Here is a 24,512-nt window from a genome sequence, read left to right as displayed (position 1 = left end):
TCCACACTAGAAAGAAGATTTTATATTGTTTGTAAGTTTGTGAAACTTTTGTTTATAAATCTTTGTTTGTAATAACTATCAGCAATAATTGTAACTGTAAATTGTATTGTTGTGTGTGTATATTAAAATGTATTTGTGTTAAAAACGAAGACGTTGTGTATCAATCTTGTTAGCAAATATTGTAAATTGACTAATATACCGGCATATATTTAAGTAATAAATCCAAAGTACAATTTAACTACTAAATTTAAATTATCAGTTAACTCAGTTTCAGACTATTCCAAACAAACCTGCAAAACTATGAAATTCGACCTAAAACATAAAACAATAAGCAACACCAAAATTACAAAACCACTAAAGGAACTTTAGTGCATGTTTGGATTGGTTTATTTTGTAATTTCCTGCAAAGCTACATGAGAGCTATCTGTGTTAGCCATCCCTAATTTTGCAATGAAAGACTAGAAGGGAAGAGAGCTAGTCATCACCACCCACCACCAACTCTTGGGCTACTCTTTTTACCAATGTATAGTGGGACTGACCATTCAATTATAACACCCCCACAGCTGAAAGGATGAGCATGTTTGGTGGGATGGGGAATTAGATTGTGCGTTAAGCACCCTAACCACCTGGAAAGGAACTTAGAAGATAAAAGACCTGTAAATGTGATACATACAAGTCCTCCCAAAGAACCTATAAGATAAAGAACACGAAAGTAAAACCTACCCTGAAGAACATGCGAATAAAAAGGCACCCAGTTAACAATAACAAATTTTGACTCAAATCTAATCCCCAATTAGATGTGACTAGTAGTAAAGAAAAAGGAACTTACAAACTAAATAACATAAGCAGTGAAAAGAAGTAAAAATAACGAACTAAAACACCCACAAAATTAGCCAAAGTTACAATTACCCAAACAGTAATGATCATGCAAAACCCGTAAATATACCAAGAATTAAATAAAAACAAAGTAATAATCAAACTTTAAATACAAATTTAAACTAAAGTAACTTAGATGGTAAAAGAATTATAACAATCTAACTTACCAAATACTGAGCAGAGAGGACATGAAACACCTAAATTGTCGAATGTGGAAATTTGGTCCCTCCACACAAGCTCACATAAACTTGCTAAACATGGGTGCACCTACTGGAAGTGAGGAATAAACACTGAAAAACTTACCACAGATCTCCTGGAAAAAAAGAACAATACATAACCCAGCAAATTACAGGGAGATGCGGTAACTGATGGAAAGTGCCATAGAAAGAAATTTCTACTCAGTAGTTATATCCTTCCTCATAAAAAATCGTAACATGAAAGGAAGGAATCATCAGCCAAAAACAAATTCCCCGTGAACTAAAGCCAGTGCCTCCCAAGCAGACATTGTCAACTGTGATACCTGGGGACTTGTGTCAGAACCATTGTCTACTATCGTGGGAATTTCATCATCCACCATGCTAAATCTCGAATTCATATGAAGAAATTCGAATTTTGAAAATACTTCTAAAAAAATAAGTACAAATAATGAAAATCAAATACAAGAAGTCGAAACTTGGTGTTAAAACTGATATAAATTTGTGATCAAGCACAATTAGAATTATGTAGTCACATAAAGAATGAGTTAAAACACATGTATATATACTAGAATGCCAATCAAGAAAGTGAGAATTGTTCAAGAATAGTAGAGGGAGGTAGCTGCGCTAGAATAGATGGTGGAGTATGATTGGTGGAGGGTAGTGATATGATCAGCACATGTTCTGAAATAGTGCTAAACTGATGAGGTGTTAAAGACTGGTGCACTTTTAGTGAAAATGTTTTTAGCAATGCTTAGAGGGCAAATCAGGATCGAGATAAAGTAAGGGGTAAGACCGTTTCAGAAATTATGCTGATTATTGCTATTTCTGCTTATTCCAACTATGCAAGTAACTGAAATATTACTATCATGTTTGTTTGTTTTTAAGAACAAAGCTACACAATGAACTATCTGTGCTCTTTCTATCATATATATATCAAAATCTAATTTTTAGCATTACAAGTTTTTTGTTTTTATAGCCATCATATAAGAATAGTTGGTTAGTTTAATGTAATTGATTAATGAGATGATTAATCAATTATTGAGGTGTCTAGTTTTCAAAATATTACCTTTCTACAATCTCAAAAAGAGTGATTAATGTCATTAGAAAAACCATTCTTTAGCCAAGCCTGGATAGGCACACTGATAACTTAAATCTTGTATCATAGAAAATATAAGCTCAATTTTTGAGAAATAAATATTTTATCATATAATGAACTGCTTCATATAATCATAGGATTTAATAAGGGATTTAAAGGGATCCTGTTGTGCATAAGGTGGCCATAAAGTTCCTCAAACATTTCAGCAACATTTAATGAGCCAGTTTAAACCAGATTTCTATGTTTAAAGCAGTTAGGACCTTGTAAGAGCATTGTATAAAACCTGATTCTCTGCTAGATTAGTAAGATGATTTTAAAGCCTTAGGGTTAGCCATCAGTTAGTTAATTTGCTGGTTTTCTATGACTATTCAAGATAGGATTACGTTGAATATTAAGATTAAAGAGAATAAATACAGTTAAAAAATCGTGAAATTATAAAGCTGAATATTTCACTATTTGTATGAGTATATACTTTTATATGTGAATGTGATATCACCATGTTGGCTTCTTTCTCATAAGTCCCCAACTGATTGCATAACCTGTTTTAAATAAATACTATTGCAACATAGGTTGAGACTACCTTTTTTCCATTACAGAAGTTTAAATGACATGGTGAAAATTCAGATATCCAGTGAAAAAATTAACCATGTGAAAATGAGAGAGATAAAAAAAGCTCAATTAATGCTTCAGTAATTTTCTCATTAAGCCTTTATCAAGAGTGTGTATTTGTGTGTATGTTTTTCTTATGTCAAAACCACATTGGGCTATCTGCTGTGTCCCCCGAAGGGAATCAAACCCATGATTTTAGCATTGTAAATCCGTAGACTTACATTTATAAAGAATTTTAACAGTCTAAAGTCTATTTTACAGAATATGTTACCTAATATTATAATATAAAAAGTTGCAGAATTTTAAAAAGTTAAATTGTACTACTCTTAGATATAATCATAAAATGTATAGAATAAACACTTACCAATAGAAAAACATGGCATAACAATATTACTCGTTAAATGCTGATGAGGTATTCGTAATTTAAAAACAGATAAAAAAAATTTAGTTCTTGTCCAATTAAAGTTTGATTATTTGATATCATAAATTTGAGTAATTTATATAATCATATATATTTGAGTAATTTATGAAGTTTAAACCTATGACTAACAAACAGATAGAGATTAAAGATTAAGTAGCCTAACTTCAACAGCTCTAGTGAATGTCATCATTTCTCTGAACTAAATTTGTAACTTCTTACCTGCCGAAAGATGTAGCTAGCTAAAGCTTCATCTAAATTTGGGCTCCTGTCTATGAATTCAAAAAGATCCATTCCTGATCCATGTTTTTCCATTACCATTTGGAAGTATTTTTCATTTTCATACACATCAATCACCTACTTAAAATAACTGATTTTTAGATACGGTTTATTATATAAAGTATTACATATCAAGTGAAATTAGTTTAACAGCTCAATTAATGCAAACCTCTTAAAACTAATTTAACACTTTAAGTGCTGCTTTCCATTTGAAACTGTTGAAAGTTAACATTTTCCTAAACTGAAAATGTATTTCAAATAGATACTTACCTCTCTCACGAAATGCTTTCTCGATTAGTACGGCCCTCTTTTGGCACAAATGTTTTGCTCACCACTAGCCTTCTTTCTGCATATCTACATGCAAATGATCGTGCAGCAACCCTCCATCAACAGAAGTGAGACACTACCCCTATCGTAACTATCGCCCTCTCTAATAATGCTCTTGTTAATCACTTCAAGATTGGTCATGACGAAGTCAACCAATACACTGAAAGTGGGGAAGAGAGGTGAGAAGCATTTCAGTTTAGGAAAATGTTAACTTCCAATACAATATCTTACCTTCTCTCACAAAAAGCTAGAATCCCACATTGAACTGGTGGAGGGCTGGTGAGAATATGATCCTCCTTTAGAAAGCACACAAAGAAAGACCATGAGGTGTGGTAAGGAATTAAAAACAACACAACAGTGGGAGACTGCACCACTTATGAACCAGGTACACTCTTTGTCTTTCAGGAATATGTTGTCAAAACATGGAGGTGGCCAAAAAAGGGACCCCCAGGTGTTGAGTAGCAAGAGGTCCCTGTAAAGAGGAAAAGAAACTGAGTACTTACCAGTCACAAAAAACAGAGGTGTGCAAATTGGCAACTGGAGTTAAGCTGAAACCCACATAACATGAAATGGCTACAAGATGTAAAGGTATGTGGGGTAGTCCACATACCTATGCTGATGATGTCCTCCAAAGGAAGACAGAAATGGGCAGCCAGGTACATGGTCAAGTGATAGATTTGATTGGAAAAACACGAAAAAGGTGACAATCCTCTGGAGAAAGGGAAGAATATGCCAGGCAAATAACCTGGCGAATCCAACCCATAACAGTAATTGGAGAAAGGTCACATGAAATGGTAGGTTTCCAATGAATAAACAAATGGACATGGGAATCACAGAAGGAAGCAGTGCATGTTATATACCGAGGGCCAGGCAAAAGAGGCAATCAGGATCTGAATGGTCATAAAGTTTGGAAATGTAGGGAAGGGAAATGGAAGTGAAAGAAGAATTCCCTCCCGAGCAGCCGAAGTTTTGGGTAGAAAAGAATGGTTGGGAAAAAGAAGAACATACGAATCATGGAACCATACATGGCTAACATCGATCACAAAAACATAGAAATGATGGCAACCACACCCCAACAACAACAGACACAAGGACTTCAATGAAAGGTGATATAACATGCAAGACAACAAAGATTCAAATGGAGAACTAGTAAGAGAGTGAAGGACAACACTGAGGTTCCAATCCAAAAGAAAAGCAGAGTAGTGAGGATGAGCAATGAAGAATGAATGAAATAACATAGATAGAACAGAAGAGTGGAACACAGAAACAAATTCGGTAAACCAAAAGGTGGAAGATAAAGCTGCCCTGTAACCCACAACAGAGGAAGCCGATAGGCCCCTGTCATTACACCAAGTAAAAATGGGCAAACAAGTGAGGAATGGTAGGTTGTGAAGGATGGTAACCCTGGTGTGTAGACCAAGAGCAGTAAGTAGCCTACTTACATTGATAAATCACCAATGATGATGGTCAAACTGGGTGAGAATTCAAAGAGGCAACACACCTGGAAAGTCCGGACCACCTGGCGAGGGTCCGGACAAATGCACCACGCATGAAGAAGCATGGGAGATATAGGGAGAGAAATGGGTGGTGACACCAACAGTCGTTGTAGAAGTGGAAACCACGTCTGAGCCGACCAATATGGTGCCACCAACAGAACTCAACAAGAAATGGTCTGAACTATCAAAAGAACATGAGGAAGAAGCTGATTAGGAGGATAAGCATATAGGTAACAATCGGACCAATTCTGGCTGAGAGCATCCACCTGCAGGTGAGGAACAGGCAACTAAACACAGGGAATTTGTGTATTGAGAAGAGATGCAAATAGGTCCAAATCGGGAACACCCCAACAAGTGCACAACTCCCGAAAAACAATAGGATCTTGTCGGGTCGAGATAACCAATCTGTGACCAGATTCAGGGCACCCAGTACATGACACATCAGCAAAGTAACTTGATGGCTGTGGGCCCAATAAAGCAGATCCAAAGTTCAAAAACAAAGATCCCTTGCCCAGGTTCCTCCTTGTCTGGTGATATACGACACCACTGTTGAATTGTTCGAGTGGATCATCATCATCTGTCCCTGAAGAGACAGCAGCCATTGAAGGAGAACTCACTGAACAGCAAGAAGCTCCAAGATATTGATATAGAGAGTGGATTCGCTAGGAGTGCACCATCCCAATACCTCCTGACAGTTGTGATATACTCCCAAACCAGAAAGGGAAGCATCCATAAAAAGGTAGCAATCCAGACAAGGCAGAGGAAGAGGAACCTCCACAGTAGTATTGGTCCAATCCAGCCACCAGGCAAAGTCTATCAGTAATAGAGAGGGAAGGGTAAGAAGAGCATCCAAGGGATCCCAAACACAACTCTATTGGTTGATGAAATCCCACTGAAAATGGTGCATGATAGACTCTCTCATACAGTAGGAGAACTTGCAAATGAGACATTTCATATCTCTCATCTGAAGTGTAGAAGGCTGTGCCCGACTGAGAAGTGAATTGAAAAACACACCAACATGAACCAGAAACTGGGTAGGTATGAGAAAGACCCCCAAACAACTTTTTGCGGAAAAATGGTGCCATGTGCAAATCACATAAAGAAGAAGTGGATACATGAACCCTGAATAAAAGAGAATCCTGATCTAACAGATCCCAACAGCATATCAGCCACGTTTGTAAAGCCAGTGTCAAAGAGGAGAGGCATGCCATGGTAGCAAATAGGAGGCTATGAGAATCATCAGAAAATCCCTCAGGAGACTGATGAATCGCCTCTACTAAAAATGAAGGGAGGATGAGGCACGAAGAATAGTAGACATCATAAGATGAAGATAGGCAAATTGAGGTTGGGAAAAAGAAACTGAAGCATTAGGGTCCGAACCCCACAAAAGAATGAGAGATTCCAAATGTTGGGAGTCTAAATATAGGTAGTTGGCACAATGAAAAACATAAGCATTATTGTCCAATGTACGAGGGGGATGAGGCATACAGATATTGACTCAAAAATTCGTGTGCAAGGAGGACAGAGGTAGAATCACAGGGGACAAAGACAAAATCAAACAAACTTGATTAATTAAGTCAACAAAGGGAGAAGGAGGCCTGGGCAAGTCCTGATACAACAAACGACCGAGAAGCATATTCAGGCTGTCCAATTTCTCATCCTCCCTGTCAGACACACCAGACACTGGTATGACATGATATTCCTCAGGTGGTAGTGAATGTTTCATAAAATTAGACAATTTCCCAAGGGATCATAGTAGTTACATCATCAGCCTATAACTGTGCGACTGACCCCGAAGACGTGGTCTGTAAGTCCACAGGTGCAGTAACAGCAGTGGTAGTTGTATCTACTTGAAACTGTGAGTGCATACTTACAAAGTATAAAACTGAACAAAAAGTATTAAGAAAAAATACACTAAATGAAAATATAAAAAAATTGTGAGCAGAAACACACGTCTTAACAGTAAGACTGCCAATTGACAAGTGATTAACAAGTGCATTATTAGAGAGTTTGGTAGTTACAATAGGGGTAGTGATGCACTCCTATTGGTGGAGGGTTGCTGCATGATCACTTGCATGCAACTTCTTGTGAGGTAAGATACTGTATCGGAATCCAAGGTATGTTAGCTACAATAATGTGTAATGACTGTACAAAAATTGTGTATAATTCTTTTCAGCTGTAACAAACAAAAAATTATTTTTGGTAAAATGGAACAATGTCCAACACAACTGTATGCCTAATGTAATGTCACCTATGGCACCCCTTCCCAAGCCTAGGAGGAGTCTAACCTGCCAAATTTCGATGTATGCCCTCTTAAAGTTTGGTAATGAGCAGATTACTCGGCATCATTTGGAATAACTATATATGTCTAAATATCATGTAGGCTATAAATCAAAACAGCCATTTTTTTATGTTCAAATATATCTATGTTATATTATTATCAAGTCTAAACAAAGATGTTGAAAGTTCAGTAAACAATAAGCTATAACTCTTATATCTTTTCTACATTCTTTTTTTAAAAACAAAACCTGTAGTCAAGCACACCACTGATGAGATTGAGTATTTTAAAGTATTTTTCAATTTTTAATAAAGTGAACAAGTTTGGGGGAGGGAAAATAATTGTATCTCCTCTACAGCAATGACAACTCTTTGTGTAGCTTTGGTATAGCTAGAGAAAGTAAAATAAGATTAATGCTAATCTATTTTCCTTACTTATGTTCCCTTTTCTTTATGGTAATTCCCTCTTTCCTTCCCAGAAATGCCTAAAAGGAGTTTCAGTAAGCCTAACCTCTGTCATTCTTGTTTCTAACAATCACATTCTTGTTCAAAAGATCATGTTACAAACAAGATCATCCCATTGTTCAGTTACTTTATACTATGTATTTAAACATGCTTAGAACATGACTGGTCCACATCCATCTTCCTAGAATATCATTCATCTGTGACCAAAACTGGAAATGATCTAAGAGAAGAGGAGGCCTGAGCACATGATCAGAATGAGTGTATAAATACACAAAGACAGCAAGCGAGATTTGTTCTCATGTCAGGTTTATTAATATAAAATTTAGTCACTGAATGAAAATGTCACAAGGCCAACCGATGTGAATTGTTTTTTTTTATCCAATAAGTTATTAGTTACAAAATCACAATATCACATGTTATTACTAAAAAAGCAACAAAAGTTTTTGATTTATTTTAAATAAGTTATTTCTAATGAATGTCCAAAGAAATATGTTGGTATCTTATCTTATGTATATACTTAGATGACCTCTTAATAAAGTAAAAATATAAAAGCTATGAACAACCAACCACTAATTAATTGTTACCTGAACAATGCTTGGATGCTTCAATGTTGTTAAAAGACTCACTTCCAAAGGAACTCGCTTCCCCATAATACTGTCAAACACCCAACATTCTTCATACACTTTGGCCTTGCGAATGAATTTAGTTACCACCTATGTTAAATGTAAGAACAGTTGGAAAATCACTATAAAAAGATTCTACTACCAAGAATAAACACAGAGTATATACACTGACAATCAACACACACACAACTTTATACTTAAACAAAATAGCCTCTGGAAAGGTTTGTGAAATAGGTACACACAAGTATTTTGTGGAACTATGCAAGTAAAGAATACCTATGCAGTTGTTAAAAGTTAGTTTTTCTGCTTCATTATTAGATCAATGTCATCAGACACATGCAGTATTGGATTAAATACTAATAAAAAACAATCTAGATAAATTATAAGACAAATTCATTCTCAATATGCTACTAAAGCAACTGATTTAATGATAAAGCAAAAAATGAATGTAATAATAGGAAGCATTTATTAAACATTTTGGAAATTATCAAAATTCCATCAATCTAGAGGTACAAACAAACAATATTTGTAATTAGAACAGAAATATGATATACATAAGAAGTAAATATGTGAATATACAAATTATAACAAGAGAAAATGAAAAAACTTCCATACAAAGCATTCTCTTTTGAAATGATTACCCTAAGCATTTCTTAGAGAAAATAACTTTCTCATTTTTAACTAATTTGTTTGTAATACGACCCAAGATACCTACTGTGCCCAAACTTCCCTTATATACTTGCTTACCATATCTTGGGAGACAGAGCTCCCTTATCATGAAACAGTTGAAAAAAGTATGTAACTCCTACTATCCCCTGAAAGTTATCATAAAACCCAGTTTCAGACTAAAACACTTTTTCGAATACAAAGATCATTTGCTGACTGCTCATTGTTCACATCTCATCTACTTATACATGTGCAGAGACTGTAAGGCCTCCTATATTGGTGAAACCAAATGTCGCCTTAAAGTACAAGCATGTGAACACATGGGCATATCTATAAAAACTGTGAGAAAGGTTACAAACCCTCACATTTCTGCTATCTATCAGCACAATACTGAAACAGGACATACAATTTTTCTCTCCACCTTTAAAATTCTCTTAACAGCCATACATGATACTGAACTTATAATAAAGATTATTATTCTTCCATCCCTAAGTAATACACATTCTTCACTTGATTAAAACCTATTTTAATTTAAGTATTTCATCTGTGATACATTTTTCATTTTCTCATGTTATAATTTGTATATTCATATTGTTTACTTCTTATGTATATATCTCTCTTGTAATTACAAATATTTTTTTGTACCTCTAGATTACAGATGATGGAATTATTATGATTCTGAAACATTTAATAAATGCTTCCTATTATCATGTTCATGTTTTGCTTTATCAATAAGTTACATTTTGCAAAAAATGAGTCAATTACTAACAACTAATTTTGATTTAACTGAATATATACAGTTCAAATTTGTTTAGTTTCCAACAATCTTGAAATCAATACTTACTATAACACCATCAGTGTTCCGAAAAGCCATCTTTACACAACCAAAAGCACCCTTCCCAATTTGTTGAAGAGTGGTATAATGGTCAGCATAACTTCCTTTAACATACTCAGTGTCTGGAGGTTCTGCTGCTGCTGATTGACTGACACTAAGGCTTTGACTGACACTCTTTTCAAGTAAGGATTGCTAAGAAAACATTATACCATGAACTAGCAGAAAACACTGCACAATGTTTTATCATATACATTCAAACAACTACACACAGAATTTGTTTAAGGTTAATCATAAACAAAAATGTATAGAAATATTCTCACTCAAGACAGTATTACAATATACATTGTCCAGAACAATTATGAAAAAACAATCTTGAATATATTTTCATTTTCACAAATCAAAATATTATATTTTGAACTGGTTTATTGTTCATTTATATATACAGTTGATATAAAGTTATCAATTGAAACAAACAACTTATTCAAAAACTTTACTAAAGAATTTGAAAAGATCAAAAGAGAAATATTAGAATTCCTATTTTACATAGATGATTTTTCTGTTTTCACAGAGTTAATACAAAATTCATAAACCATGTAGCTAAACATAAATAGTACTAATATAATCTATTTCATTATACACTCTCTTCATTATACTCTAGCTCTTTTTGATATAAAATGTGTCTTTGTGGCAGTTTCTAGTTAGACTTAATTAATGTTCGTAGTTTATTCATCTTTAGGTCTTGTAATAAACCTTAGTATATAGAGATCACATATACAGTAAACTCCAAACCATGCATGAACAGGTAAGAACTGAAATTTAGAGCTGCATCTGTTGCAACTAAATGGAATTTAAGTATTTTTTTCAAAAGACATATAAAGCTTCATTGTACAATATTCTATCTTGAGCTTTACTTTATTTGAAACTACACTAATCAGCTAGTTACAAGCATGGATATGCTCGTATGTTGTTAGGCTATGCAACTAGAAACTAGAACTAAGTCAAAATTGAAAATGAAATAGTACAGGCTAGCAAGTTCAGAAGAACAGAGTAAAAACAAGATTAAGATAATTTAAAACTACCATGAAATTAATTATTACAAGATTATAAATTCTTAAAAGGCTCTTCACTCTCAGTTTAATGGCTCATGGTTTTAATTATTAAATTCACCTGGAACACCCTACTCAGGTAAATTTCGTGAGATATTAAAAATTTTCCTCTAGTTGCAGTGGGGTGTATTCTTTTCTAGAGATGGTTCCATCAAAGTCCCAACAATGAAAGTATATGTACATTTCTATGAACAGCAATGTTGAATCAAACAATTTGTAATTTTACTTCTGTTAAAAGGGATAATAAAGCTATTCTTTAAATACAAATACATTTTTCTGTATATGTTAAACTCAAACTACAGGAGTTTAAAGAACAGTAAACTAACAAGCAGAAATATGACAACTGACACACAAACAAGGACTATTTTATCAATAAAACTAGTAACAAATTCAGTCAATTTTAAAACATTTTTAATATAGAATATCTTCTCATGTAATGCACTGAAACTAATAACAAGTAACTGAACCTGATTAATCAAAACCTCTTCTTATTTTAATAAACCCACTTCAAAACTGTATTAATAGTTTACACTCTTGCTCACCTTCCTCTCTGAATTTAATGATCTGATGTTTTTCATTAAAAACTATAAGAAAAACATTAACATGATTTTGTAATTACAAAATACCTAATTTGTCATCAGCATAATGTCTCTACAAGATTGGTTTAAATTTTACAAAAGTTCTTTAAGTTGCATGACATCTCAAAAGAATATCATAAATATTTCTGTTCAAAATAAAACATTTCCTACCTTCTTATTTTAATGTTGAATTTTTTCAAACTTTTCCATCATTTCTAGGTATTTGCATAACATATGGTAAAGAAAGTTAAATTGATTTTGTTCTAACTACCTTTGTTCTTTGTCGTTCCCTTGGAGGTAACACCTGGTCTACACGTGGGAGATATAGTTGTAAAGCCTGTGCAAAAAGGTTGACAGCTGTGTCCTCCCATGGTAGATCAGGTAATATCTCTAGGTTACAACCTCTTTTATGTTTGATTGGGAATGACTAGTCATGTGGATAAGACTGATGTTAACAATTCAACTAAGTAACATGAGATTTAAACAGTCTGGAACATCACCATGGGTGAATCAATCAGTTTCAAAATAAGTCTTGAGGGAGTAGAGCTGGTCTAATCCATTTACAACTCCAGTAAAGGCAACAGTCAAGCATCTAGTGCAAGTAAGTATGTATTTACAAACACACACATTATGTTTGTGATTCTAATAAATAAAGTTTTCACTGTGCATCATACTTTGTGTCCAGTTCATTTAATTTTCAGGACAGACTCATTTAGTTTCAGTAGAATTCAGAATTATGTCATAATTTATCTTGCTGAACTCCTGTTATACAGCAGACCTACCAACTTACTCTTTTAGGAAATGTCACACCACTAAGAGAAAATTACTTGAATTCAGAAAACACGTGTTCAAGTATTTCATTTATAACATGAAAATAAAGGAAAAATCTACACTAGCAGTGAAAGATCAATTTTCTTTGCACAAAAATATAGATTAATTAACAGTGTCTTAAAGATCAAAACTATCTTCTATATGTTTTGAAGCTCATAATTAGACTAAGATAACACTGAAATAGGCTACTGCATTTTGTTCTTCTCATAATGGTTCAGTTTTAAGTGTTTTTTTTTTCACTAAATTATTATGAGACTTACTTTTTCCAATAATTATTCTATTTCAAAATAACTATTCCATTACTCTTATATGGTTTTGTAATAATTAATAAGGATTTACCACTTTTTGTTCTTCTTCCAATAATTAATTATTCTGTTTCAAGATAACTATTCCACTACCCTTAAATGGTTTTGTAATAACTAATACAGGTTTGGTATTTTTTGTACTTCCTCCAATAATTAATTATTCTATTTCAAAATAAATATTCCATTACCCTTTAATGGTTTTTCTAAAACTAATAAGGGTTTGATATTTTTTAACTAATAAGTTGTGTGTATGTGAGCATGTAAAGGTCACAAAGCTCAACTACTAATAAGAAATTTCACATATAAATGAAACAATAGTAGAGTACCTCTATTTATTCCCCAAAAATTAAACAAAAATATAAAGACAAAGAATAAAAACTGTAAGTTAACTAATTTTTTTATATTGGTTATTCGAAAAAGTCTGTATAAGTTGATCTAATTTATATAAAATTTAAAACACACAATTATTGGATGTATGTTCTTTCTAGATTAATTTAATAATTACTTATGTAAATGTTTTCATTTGTCAATGACCTAAATAATTAATAGGAAATTTAATATGATGAGGAATAAGATTTAAATTGTAAAGTAATAGCTTAATTATCAACTAAAAAAGAAAACAAGAGAAAGTACAAAATTAACTTAAAAAACATCATAATTCTTCCAGTTAAAACTACATTTCATATGGAAGCTTATAATGACACATCATTGCTTATTTCTTAGCCAAATTAAAGCAGTATTCTTAAAGACATAGTGTTCTGATTTTTATGATTATTCAATCTGCAAGCATACCAACTATGAACTGATATATAATACAGACATACACTATTTGTGTGTGCTTTCTCACCCAAATATAGTCATACTGAACTTCTTGAGTAAGTTTCTAAATGAATTTTTAAAACACCAAAAGTTTAATGTATTAATCTTTTTTCCAGTATGTAAACTTAAGATTTTGACTAATGAAGTAAGATGATGTGCCAAATAATTAAAAACAACCAGAAGAGGTTGTAATATTTGCATATGCAGGTTGTAAAAAGCACTGTTAAAAGATAAAGAAAAATAAACTAAAATACAAAAACCTCCATCTCTAATTCTGTTAACTTAATTTTCTCAAATTAAAACACTTATATATTAAACTCTGTACCTGTTGAAGAGATTGAGTTGAGGCATCAAGACCTACACCAAGTGTGCTATTAAAACTAGATGCCAGGTTAAATGAATGGAACTGTCTTCCTCCCTCTCCAACCTCTTCAGGATCACGGGACACCCACAAACAGTATAAGGTCTGACCGTCATCTAAGTCTACCTTCTTAATCTGGTAAACAATTGCTGAAATAGTTGTATTTATAGTGGTTTAATGCACTTAAACACACTTTAAAATGTATTTGATAGACATATTTATTGTATAATAAAGTAAAAGCATATTTCTGATCATATACAATGAAATATTTAAAGCTAATATACAGGGTGTCTGGAAATTATGTGACATATTGCAAACTTAAACCACAACAAAATCATAACAGTTATGAACTTACAGTTTGTGGTGGATGAAAAGCACATGTATGCAGTTTTTTGCCACAAGAAATGTAACCATGTATGTAACCAAATATGTCATTAAAAACCATAGTGACAATTCAAGAGAAGGTCATGTGTATTCTGTAAATAGCAGTAGCAGACATGAAATCTCCTATTCTAGTGCAAAAACAATATCACAGAGTTTATGGAAAAGATCCATCAGTTAAGAATTCTATAAAGAAGTGGTATCAACAGTCAAACAGTGTTGTACACGAGAAAGGAGCCAAACTGGGCTGATGTCATATTTATTTGTGCTAAAGAAAAAGGGTTCACAAATAAATTTTAAAAATGTCCTTTCATTCTAGAATTTGTAATACAACCAGGAAATTCAATTTCAAACCTGCACAATTCTATGATGAATAGTAGCACTCTCTGGTATATTACATGTTAAGCATGTCATCTAATAATCAATGTGAAGTATGTTTTTAGGTATTTTACTAAATGTCTGTGATATAAAAAGAAGGTATATGAACACTAACTTACCTAAGTCTGATCCATCTCGATGCCTTCCAATGCCAAAGTAGTTACCTTCAGGAATGCTAAGAACAGTTTCATTACTAAACTGACAAGACAGAACTTCTTTAGCAAGTTGTTCAAATGGCAAGGCAGCATTTCCCTTGGTGGACATTGCATCAGTATTAACGTGTACAAAGTCTGTGGGTGCACTTTCCGTAGAGCTGTGAATAGTACTTGCTGTTGTTGTGGATGTGGAATGAAAACTCTCTGATTGTTTAATCTGATAGTCACCAAATTCTGTAATCCAACCATTAACAGAACTTTCAGGTTTTGTGGAGGAACCTGTGCCAATATCTTCACTACTGAACCCAAATGCATCTTGTCTGTTTTCTGTACACAGATTTGCAGATTTTGTGTTCTCACTGCTTCCAGTGCTTTGAGAATTATCCCTTGTGACCACCAACTCTGCAGTTTGTTTATCTAGTATATCTTCATTAAAGTCTAAGTTTGTTATTGGTAAAGACATAGTGGTTTTGCAGGGTTGTTTTTTATCATCTACAGGATTCATACTCACAGGGGCTGAAATACAATGATTACTCTCCTCTAGAAATACTGAAGGTTTTCCATTAAAAGAATGAACATCAGTAGATCTCGATGAAGTTAATGACTCAGTCACTGAAGATTCTGGAGATAAAACAGGGGTGGATGTAGGCTTTGGTCTACTTAATGCTAGTCCTTGAACAGAACCAACAATATCTTCAAGCATTAGGTCTATCTGTTTTCCAACAGGATTTGTTGGTCTGAAACAGAAATATTTGTAAATCATAGGTTGGTACACAAAACCCTGATCACACATTCAGCTAATAACTGATAATAGAAATATACTTATAATTAAAGATAATCAATGTTAAAATTCTTTACTAATAAAACTTTTCTTCATATATATATGATTACTAGTTGCATCTTGTAAAAATTAAACACTTAAGTACTACATATTTTAAAAATTAGATTTGTAATAATCTAGGTATTTGTGTATGTGCGTGTCTGTACATACAACAGACAAAATTTTTTCCATGTTTTATCTTAAATTTAAATATACTTTTTTGCATCATCCTAGTGCTGTTCAATATCCTAAAGAAGTCTGAAAAATAATATAAACATAGCAGCATCTATAATTTAAAAATTGATTTTATGACCATACACTTGAAATTTATAAGATGAAAGTATACATTAACATTTTGACAAACAGTGAAACCTCATGTGCTGAGAAAGGACTCATTATTCATCAAAATGGTTTAGAATATTTCTTTGGTTCTTCTAAAGTACATTGTCTTAATTGACAAACCAGCAAACACAAAAATTTGTCTAAGAATGTAACCTCGGAGGATCAGTGACAATTGACTCTGCTGTTGTACGACCATCTGATGGACAAACCACATGTGAATCATCATCGTCATCATCATCATCTAACGGAGGAAGGGGCATTGAGTCTGTGTCCAAGAACTCAAGATCATCATAAAAACTTGGAATTAAATTTGATATATTCTGAAAAAGAAAAAAAGATTTTTCTTGTATCTGTAGGCAAGTTTTAGAAATTTTGTAGCTAGAGTTACACTTACTATGAAACAATGTTAAGAACAAAAACTTTCTTTGCATCATCCATAAAAGTATATTTTTCTATGGAACTCTATCATTAACAGCAAAAACCTTTTGAGAAGCTGATATTTAGTATGTGGTAATGAAACTAAATAGAAAGTGTGGAATATAACATCTAATCTTTACTACTATGTCAATTTAAAGAAATACTATCTCATAATATCCCAACATTATGTACTACCATACCTTAAAGACTCAACAAAACTACACATTACGCTCTTTTACCTCTTCCCACATTGTACACTGTGTACCTAGAAGTACTGGAACAGCACACCTTCAGCTATAAATGGGTACATCCACATATAAGTTTGCATGTGAAAACTACTGTGTATTTCTAGATAGGGTTTATAAAGGTCATCGGTTTCCACAGATAACCAACTGGAATTAAGATGACATGATAGCTCAAATAACTTCAAAGTAGAATGGATATTGGGAGTTGCAATGGTGACTTATGTGTTTAAGACAAGCTGCCTACCCATACCCTAATCCATTGTGGGTACTGGAACTGAGGAGTGGAAGACCACCGGACATGCTAATGTAGAATATAAAGCCAGTCACCTGAAATTAACCATTCTTTGGTCCACATATTGTGGTAAAAAAACACATTTGGTATTAACTCCATTATTCGGGTTTTAACTCGGATTCACAGTGAGGAGGGAGCTATATGTTGCTAGGAACATAGCCCATGAGCTGCTTATCACAGTCGCAAATGCAAGTAGGTACCTCTCATAGTGCCATGAGCATTGAAATTTGGGGGATTCATGTGGAGCTATGAATCCTACTACTAATTGTTTGTTTCATCTGGAGGAATCTGTGTTTTGAAGGTAATATGGATAATGCTTTAGATATGACTTTGTATCCTAACCATGAAGAGTAAATGGAATAGACCACAATATGGGTATAAAAATTTGGAAATGGCTTGAATGGGTAATGAAGGAAGCTTTATTATAAATGTACAATGTTTTCACAAGATTATGTCATCATCAGGTATAAGTAGTTTACATAGACATAGGAATATATATATATAAGAGGTTACATGACTTCAGATTGCTTAACAACTTAGTAAAGGTATCTTGTTACCCTAAGGTGCTGGTTTAGGGTAGAGTTGATTTGTTCAATTAACATAGTTTGCATTAATTTGCATTTGTTGATATTTGGTTCTTTGTTTAAAATTACAGTGTTTTGTATAGATATACTGTGGCTTTTTGAGTTGCAATCATGGTAAACATGGGAGGGTTTTTTAAATATGTTTGGTGAATCTGGTTTCTCCAATGTAGAATTCTGGACAATTATTGTACATTATTTTATATTTAGTGATGATATTATTTAAGAGCCAGGTTTTTGAGTGAATTTGAAGTCATCAGATATTTTATGTTTAATGGCACATTTTCTCCAAGTGTTGATTATTATTGAACTGACTTCAGGGACAAATGGTAAACTGCAGTGTAATGTTGCATTGATGTTTAATTTATTGGTGTCAATTTTGTTTGTGAGTTGAGTTTTGAGGTTTTTTGTTCTGATGGTTGTGTGGAAATTTTTTGACAATAGTTGGTGGAAATGAAGGAATACATATAAAGTTGATTCCTTCATCTATGTAGTCAGTTGAGCAAAGTGCTGAAAATGTGCTTATAAGGTTGTTTAGTATATTGATGTTTTTATTTGGATTCATGGGCAAAATTCTGTGGTTCTCCCTGGGTGGTAAAAATACATACAAAGGCTAATGTGACATTCAGGTCATTATTATTTTAGCACTTACCCCTTTCTTGTGATATTTAACAGTATTTAGTTGGGTTTTGTAATCATTAGACTGACTGTATTTTCCAGTTTGGCATTAAACTAGATAGATGAAAACTTAGTCGTTTTTTTAAATCATATCGAGTAGATCATGGCCCGTAATTAACGTGCTATACTCTAGATGTGAGAACCCACGTCAATTTTAGTTTTGAACTGTGCAAAATAGAGGAAACTATCTTAATTGAACAAAACAGCCCCACTTTAAACTAATATCCCGGGGTACCGAGATACCTTTACTAAGCTGTTAACCAATCTCTGGTCATGTGACCTCTTTGTTCCATACTGTATATATATATATATATATATATTCCTGTGTCTATGTAAGCTACTTGTACCAGATGATGACATAATCTTGTTGAAACGTTGTACATTTATAATAGTTTTCTTCAATACCCATTCAAGCCATCTCCAAACTTTTATTTTCTAAAAAGTGGGTTCCTCATCATCAAATCTAAATAATATGGGCATTTTTTATCTGGTATAAAATTGTTCCACTTGTAATAGGTCAAAAAGACATGAATGCCTTGTTATATTGTGTCATTCTGGGTAATAATTCACTGCTTTCTTGATGGAAATATCTTGAGAAGGATTATACCTCTTTGATCACAATAACGCCCCTTGTCGTACTGCACACCATGCAACAATGGCAACTTAAGACAAATAATATACAGTATCTACCTTGACCTACAGCCGAGATCTAGACCTAACTGTACCATTCTTGAATTTTTCAGATTATCTGTCCAAGGCTAAATGTTAAATCACCTTTTAATGGTTTTCCACTTGTTTTTTAAGCATAAAGCTACACAATGGGCTATCTGCACTGTGCCCACCAAGAGTATTAGAACTCAGGTTTTAGTGGCCTGACCCCTCAGGCTTACTGCTGAGCCACTGGGAGCCATGGTTTTCCACAGTGAACATTTTATATAAATTCTGAACACTATATATAACAGCATTTTAACGTCTCTTCCTGACTGACTGTAAATTGTAACATCTTCAGACCTTAAAGTATATATCACTGTAGCTTGATTTTGCCCACACTACCTTTACATTTCCCAAAGTTTACAATGTTATTTTCACCTACTCTAGAATATTCATGTTTAAAATCTCTCCCACATTGCACATTACACTATCTCTACCTCTCTCAAACAGCATATTAAACCCTATCTATTTTTCCTACTCTTTACGTTATACTATCTACATCTCTCTAACAATATATACAATGTCTTATTCTTCTACATCACGTTTAACTCTCCCAAGTTTACATTTTTTACTCTTTCATATTATTCATATTGTATTCAACACGTCCCTACACTGTATATTGAATTGTCTTTACCAGAACATTTTTCATTACATACCCTTAATGAAACTATATACTATACTACATTTACCTTTCCCACAAGCTGACTCTGACTGTAACCAAACAACATCAGTGAAAAATTTGCATTACAGCTATGAATGGTGCCATCAGGAAAAACAGTGATCATACCACTGATGTTAGCAAATACCCAAATAGTAGCCAGAAACTGAATTTCAGAGTGATTTTCTGCAAGAAGAAAACCTAGATGTGTCAGATGCCCTCACATATTTTATATGCAAATTACCAAAGCAGCATTATTAACATTAAATACTAAATATCTGATATGCAAGAAAATTCTTAGTAGTTTAAAATACAAATATTTTTCAAAAACAGCATATATTTTTATATATTATACTTTAAGTACTACTCAAGTGAATGATTCAAATTTTAGATATTAATTGGATAGATCAAAATATCGAAGTTATCAATACACAAGTTAATTCATTCAAATGTGTAAAATTACATATATTATCATATCCCAAAATAAATTCCCAGAAACTACTGTATTTACTTTAAAAATCATAGAAGTTACAGCAGCTGAGAATAGTTCTTTAGAAGTCACAATGTGTTGTTGTTTTTTTTAATTCACAGAAGATTTTGTACAAAGTCAGAATATACAGTGATTACTTTAAAATAATAAAAGTTACTGTGCCTGGCACTATTAGTTCAGAACTTCAGAAGTTTAGTTTAAAATAACAAGTTTTTGAAGTGGAGTTAATTATTTTAAATCTAAAATATTTACTTTTAAATCACAAAAATTCTGTAGCTGAAGCTAAATCTTCAAAACCTATAGTGTTTATTTTAAAATCACAGAAGTCGTTTAAAATCCATAGTGCTCAAAATCAAATAGTTAGTGTACTCAGGTTAACTCTTAGAATCTACAATTTACCGTACATCATAGAAATTATCATCACCTATAGTTATTTTGTTATAATTTATATTGTTTACTTTAAAACCACAGAATTTACTATATCTAAAGTTTATTATAATTTATATTGTTTGCTTTAAAATCACAGAAATTACTGTACATAGTCAGTCAAACAACAGATTTTACAAATTGGGGAAAAAAAAATGTATTGAATGAAAGACAATAAAGTATTTAAAAAAAGCCTATTAGCAACATTTATGCTTTCCCATAAAAATAGAAAAAAAACAGCACGAAAAACGAAAATCATAATCAAGACATAGTACTTCTACAAAACGTGAAATATGCAAACTACAATATATATTCAGGTCTCATGATCCTTTGAATTTTTGCTGAAGTACATTTCCAATCCTTTTTTAAACTCAACTATATTAAGCATGTGTTATATTCTCAAAAAATACCAAAAAGTGTAATGGATGTAATATTGTTGAAATTTAATAAATGTGTCTGGAAAGTTCTAAGATATAAAAACTGTTTTGTATAACTGTCAAATACACAGTTTGGTTCAAGTTGTGTTACTGAACCATAAATATATATATTGCCTGTTTTGTTCAGTGGGAACTTCTAGATATATGTTATGTTGTATGATGTTTTTGATTGTCATTCAGAATACACTGACTTGCAAGAGATCCTTTTTTATATAAATACCATGAAAAAAGTTGTTCAGTTTCTTTTTCTACAAAACTTTGTGAGGTTCACATAAAAATTCATGAGGCATGAGAAAAAGTAAAAATATCTCATGGACAATTCATGAGACTTAACATGTATCTGTATATTAATTCGCTAAAGTCTTGTTGGTAATTAAATACAGAGTAAATATTTAATAGTTTGGAAAATGTTAAGAACCACAGAAAGCAATACACTAAATAACTGTGAAGTTTCTTTTGGTCAAATACTTTCATATTTGATTCAATAGACTAAATATCCCATTATTAAGTAAACTTTAAACTTATTTCTTGATTATTATTGAATTTTCAAAAACTTGAACTAGTATAAAAAGTCATTCAGTATAACAAAAATATTCAAAATGACAAATAACAAGGGAGTGCAAAATTTGTTTTATTGATTGGTTTTCCCAATCGGTAAAAAATCTCCTTACTATTTAGTTTAAGCTTGCTTCTCAGTTTCAGTTGTATTCTCAAAATCCTTAACTACAAATCCTATAAGAGCTCTTAAAAAATTCAGAATATAGGTTAAACAAAAAAACAATGATAAATAACAATTTAATGAGAAAATTCTTGTTACCAAATAGTTTTGCATTCAGTACAGCAAACATTGCACCATTCAATAAGATAGTAATGCAATGCAAGTTTCAAGTTACCATATAGTTCTGCAATAATAAACCATGTTTAGTTCTTGCCCAAGATTACTGCTACTAATTGTGACACTCCTGCCTAGTTATTTTGTGAAAATTTATGTGGTTGCTATATCTGTGGCTATTTCATGAGAAACTATATTTTTACCACTATGTTATACCTGAAGTTAATTCTTCTGATTGTATGGCGTCTATATTTAACAGTGGCTCAATAAGGATACTTAATGGGAATGTAGCACCATCTCGAGTGCGACCAGTTGCTTGCTGTTTTCGTATGTCCTATGAGTATAACATAATTACAGAAACTATAATTAGTATAACTGAACATTTAGCTTCTAGCAATGTGATAATGTGACACTTCATTATAAGTTAGACAAAATGCATAACTTATAACATACCAGTGTTTAAACATGCTAAATAAAGATCTAAAGAACAGGTAGCAGAGCTTTTGGTAAAAAATACAGATAAATTACTAAAGAATACACTTGCTTCTACTTGTTTTAGCAACACTGATTATAGCTATCCCTCCCCACAATGCCTTAACTAAAATCTATTTCACTTTTATTTTATTTTAGATATTAAAATTTTTACTATAAAATGCTAAATATTATTATAAAAGCACAAATAAATTGGCTATTTAAGAGAAAAATTCATTATTCTAGTTAGAGACTTAATAATACATAGGAAAGAAACAAGAAAAAATTATGAGTAGGATATAATCAATACAAGCTACACCTTAATTAACTTTCAATACAAATAAAAAAAATCATACTTTTGGTATCTTTTTTCCACAACTATCAGTAGGTGGCAGCACTACAGAGGGTATAATATCTCTAATATTATGGTGTTTTGCATCAGCGGGGTTTAGATAACCACATAATGTTGCAAAATTGTAGTCACAGTTTGTAATCACACCCTAGAAAGTCAAGAATATTAAATTATTATATATTCACAAACGGATATTAATATTTTTCTAGTTCTTAAATAAACAGGTAAATAAATATGTCCTTAGCCAAAAACAAAAGTTATATCACTTCCATGTTTTTCACTGCATCTAAATTATTTTGTATTTTATTTAATTAAGTTATTGTACAGGAGCCAAATGCGTATTGCTTGTTTCAGACTTACAAATTTTCATTTAATTAGTTGTTACTTAAACTTACTAATGTACTAAAGCAGTAAAAGAAAGGCAATAGAGACAAAACAAAAAAATAAATGTGTTATTAATTTTTAAGTTAATCTCTATAGTTTGATGACCATAGTTATTTACTATTGCCCAACATTGCAATTTCCACTCTAACAAGTTTCTTTGAAGGATGAAAAGTAAACCTTAGAACACACATCTTCATAAATTTTTCACAGACCTTCATTATCAATGGATATAAACCTCCAAGACTTCATTTAAGCAAGCCAAGGGCATAAAACCAGGGGACTTGAAAGGTATGGGGTCAAATGAGGTTGCTGTGAATTCCGTATCTTCAGTCACCTTTCTCATGAAAACAGCCATAATTTTGAAGCATGGCTGAAAATTTTGAAACTTTTAGCTTCCAAGCCCTCTTAGCATAAAGTTTTTCTTTATAATCTTGTTCCTGATATCAAAAGACATGAATGGCTTCATCACAATACTTTTTTGGACAGTAGTTTTCTCTTTCACAACCACAGACTTTACCTTTTTGCATAAGTGCATTGCTCCAAATTTGTTGAAATATTTTGAAGCCTGTTATTACTGTCCTTAAATTTTTTCTATATAAGCATCTCCATTATCACAGGGAACATTCAAGGCTTCCTCATTTGCAGTATTGTGTACTTTGGATTTACCTTATTCAAATTCACACAATAAAAATAAAAGTGTCTTCTACAACCAACTAACTGATAACACACTCAACTAACATAGGACAGATGTCAGCAAAACCTAAATATCTTTCTTGAAAATACCCATACAGTTAGTCAATTCAAGTTTCAATGGGGTGAGACACTGGACAAGATGATAGCACATTTGCTTTTCTTACAAGAAAATCCAGGTTTGAATCCCAGCTTCTACCATTACGAACAGTCCTTATCAGGATTCCCCTGAAGATAGCAGAATATCAACAGCAGAAATGCTGTGTAAAACATAACTTATAATTAGTGACTAAAAGAAAAAGAAAATGAGCAACTATTTGTAATTAGACTTAGACTGATAACTGTGAGGAGGTAAAATATCTTAATTTAGTGTTGAACATGTAAATGGATCTTTTGTGTATGCAGTTCTTATCTCCAGATACAAGTAAATAATATAATTTAGAATATATGTACAGGAATAATGTTACAAATAATTTCACGATTTTTTTTTTTTACATCATACTTGTGATGACGGGAAATATTTTATTGTGAAAAAAACATTCTATTATCACAAATTGGATGGAAAGCTGGTAAGAACATCAATCCCACAGAACCTGTGTGAGTCCATG

At 32.5% G+C, this 24,512-nt stretch overlaps 1 protein-coding gene across 2 annotated transcripts in view; it reads right to left on the bottom strand.

Moving 5' to 3' along the window:
* The window catches only part of LOC106460158 (PAS domain-containing serine/threonine-protein kinase-like), an 88,148-nt gene that overhangs the window by 23,101 nt on the left and 40,535 nt on the right, over positions 1-24,512 (bottom strand). For both annotated transcript variants that reach the window (XM_022386809.1, XM_022386808.1), the window contains exons 6-14: positions 22,835-22,978; positions 22,224-22,341; positions 19,854-20,008; positions 16,394-16,560; positions 15,043-15,815; positions 14,129-14,313; positions 10,174-10,356; positions 8,625-8,753; positions 3,419-3,553 (exon numbers count right to left, since the gene is read on the bottom strand). In XM_022386809.1, the coding sequence (XP_022242517.1) occupies positions 3,419-3,553; positions 8,625-8,753; positions 10,174-10,356; positions 14,129-14,313; positions 15,043-15,815; positions 16,394-16,560; positions 19,854-20,008; positions 22,224-22,341; positions 22,835-22,978 (1,989 nt within the window). The remainder of the gene's footprint in view (positions 1-3,418; positions 3,554-8,624; positions 8,754-10,173; positions 10,357-14,128; positions 14,314-15,042; positions 15,816-16,393; positions 16,561-19,853; positions 20,009-22,223; positions 22,342-22,834; positions 22,979-24,512) is intronic.

This window comes from Limulus polyphemus, unplaced genomic scaffold (genome assembly GCF_000517525.1).
Source record: "Limulus polyphemus unplaced genomic scaffold, Limulus_polyphemus-2.1.2 Scaffold720, whole genome shotgun sequence".
NCBI classification, from domain to species: Eukaryota; Metazoa; Arthropoda; class Merostomata; order Xiphosura; family Limulidae; genus Limulus; species Limulus polyphemus.
The sequence above is the reverse complement of the archived record's forward strand: the minus strand, read 5'-3'. Positions and strand labels throughout refer to the sequence as shown.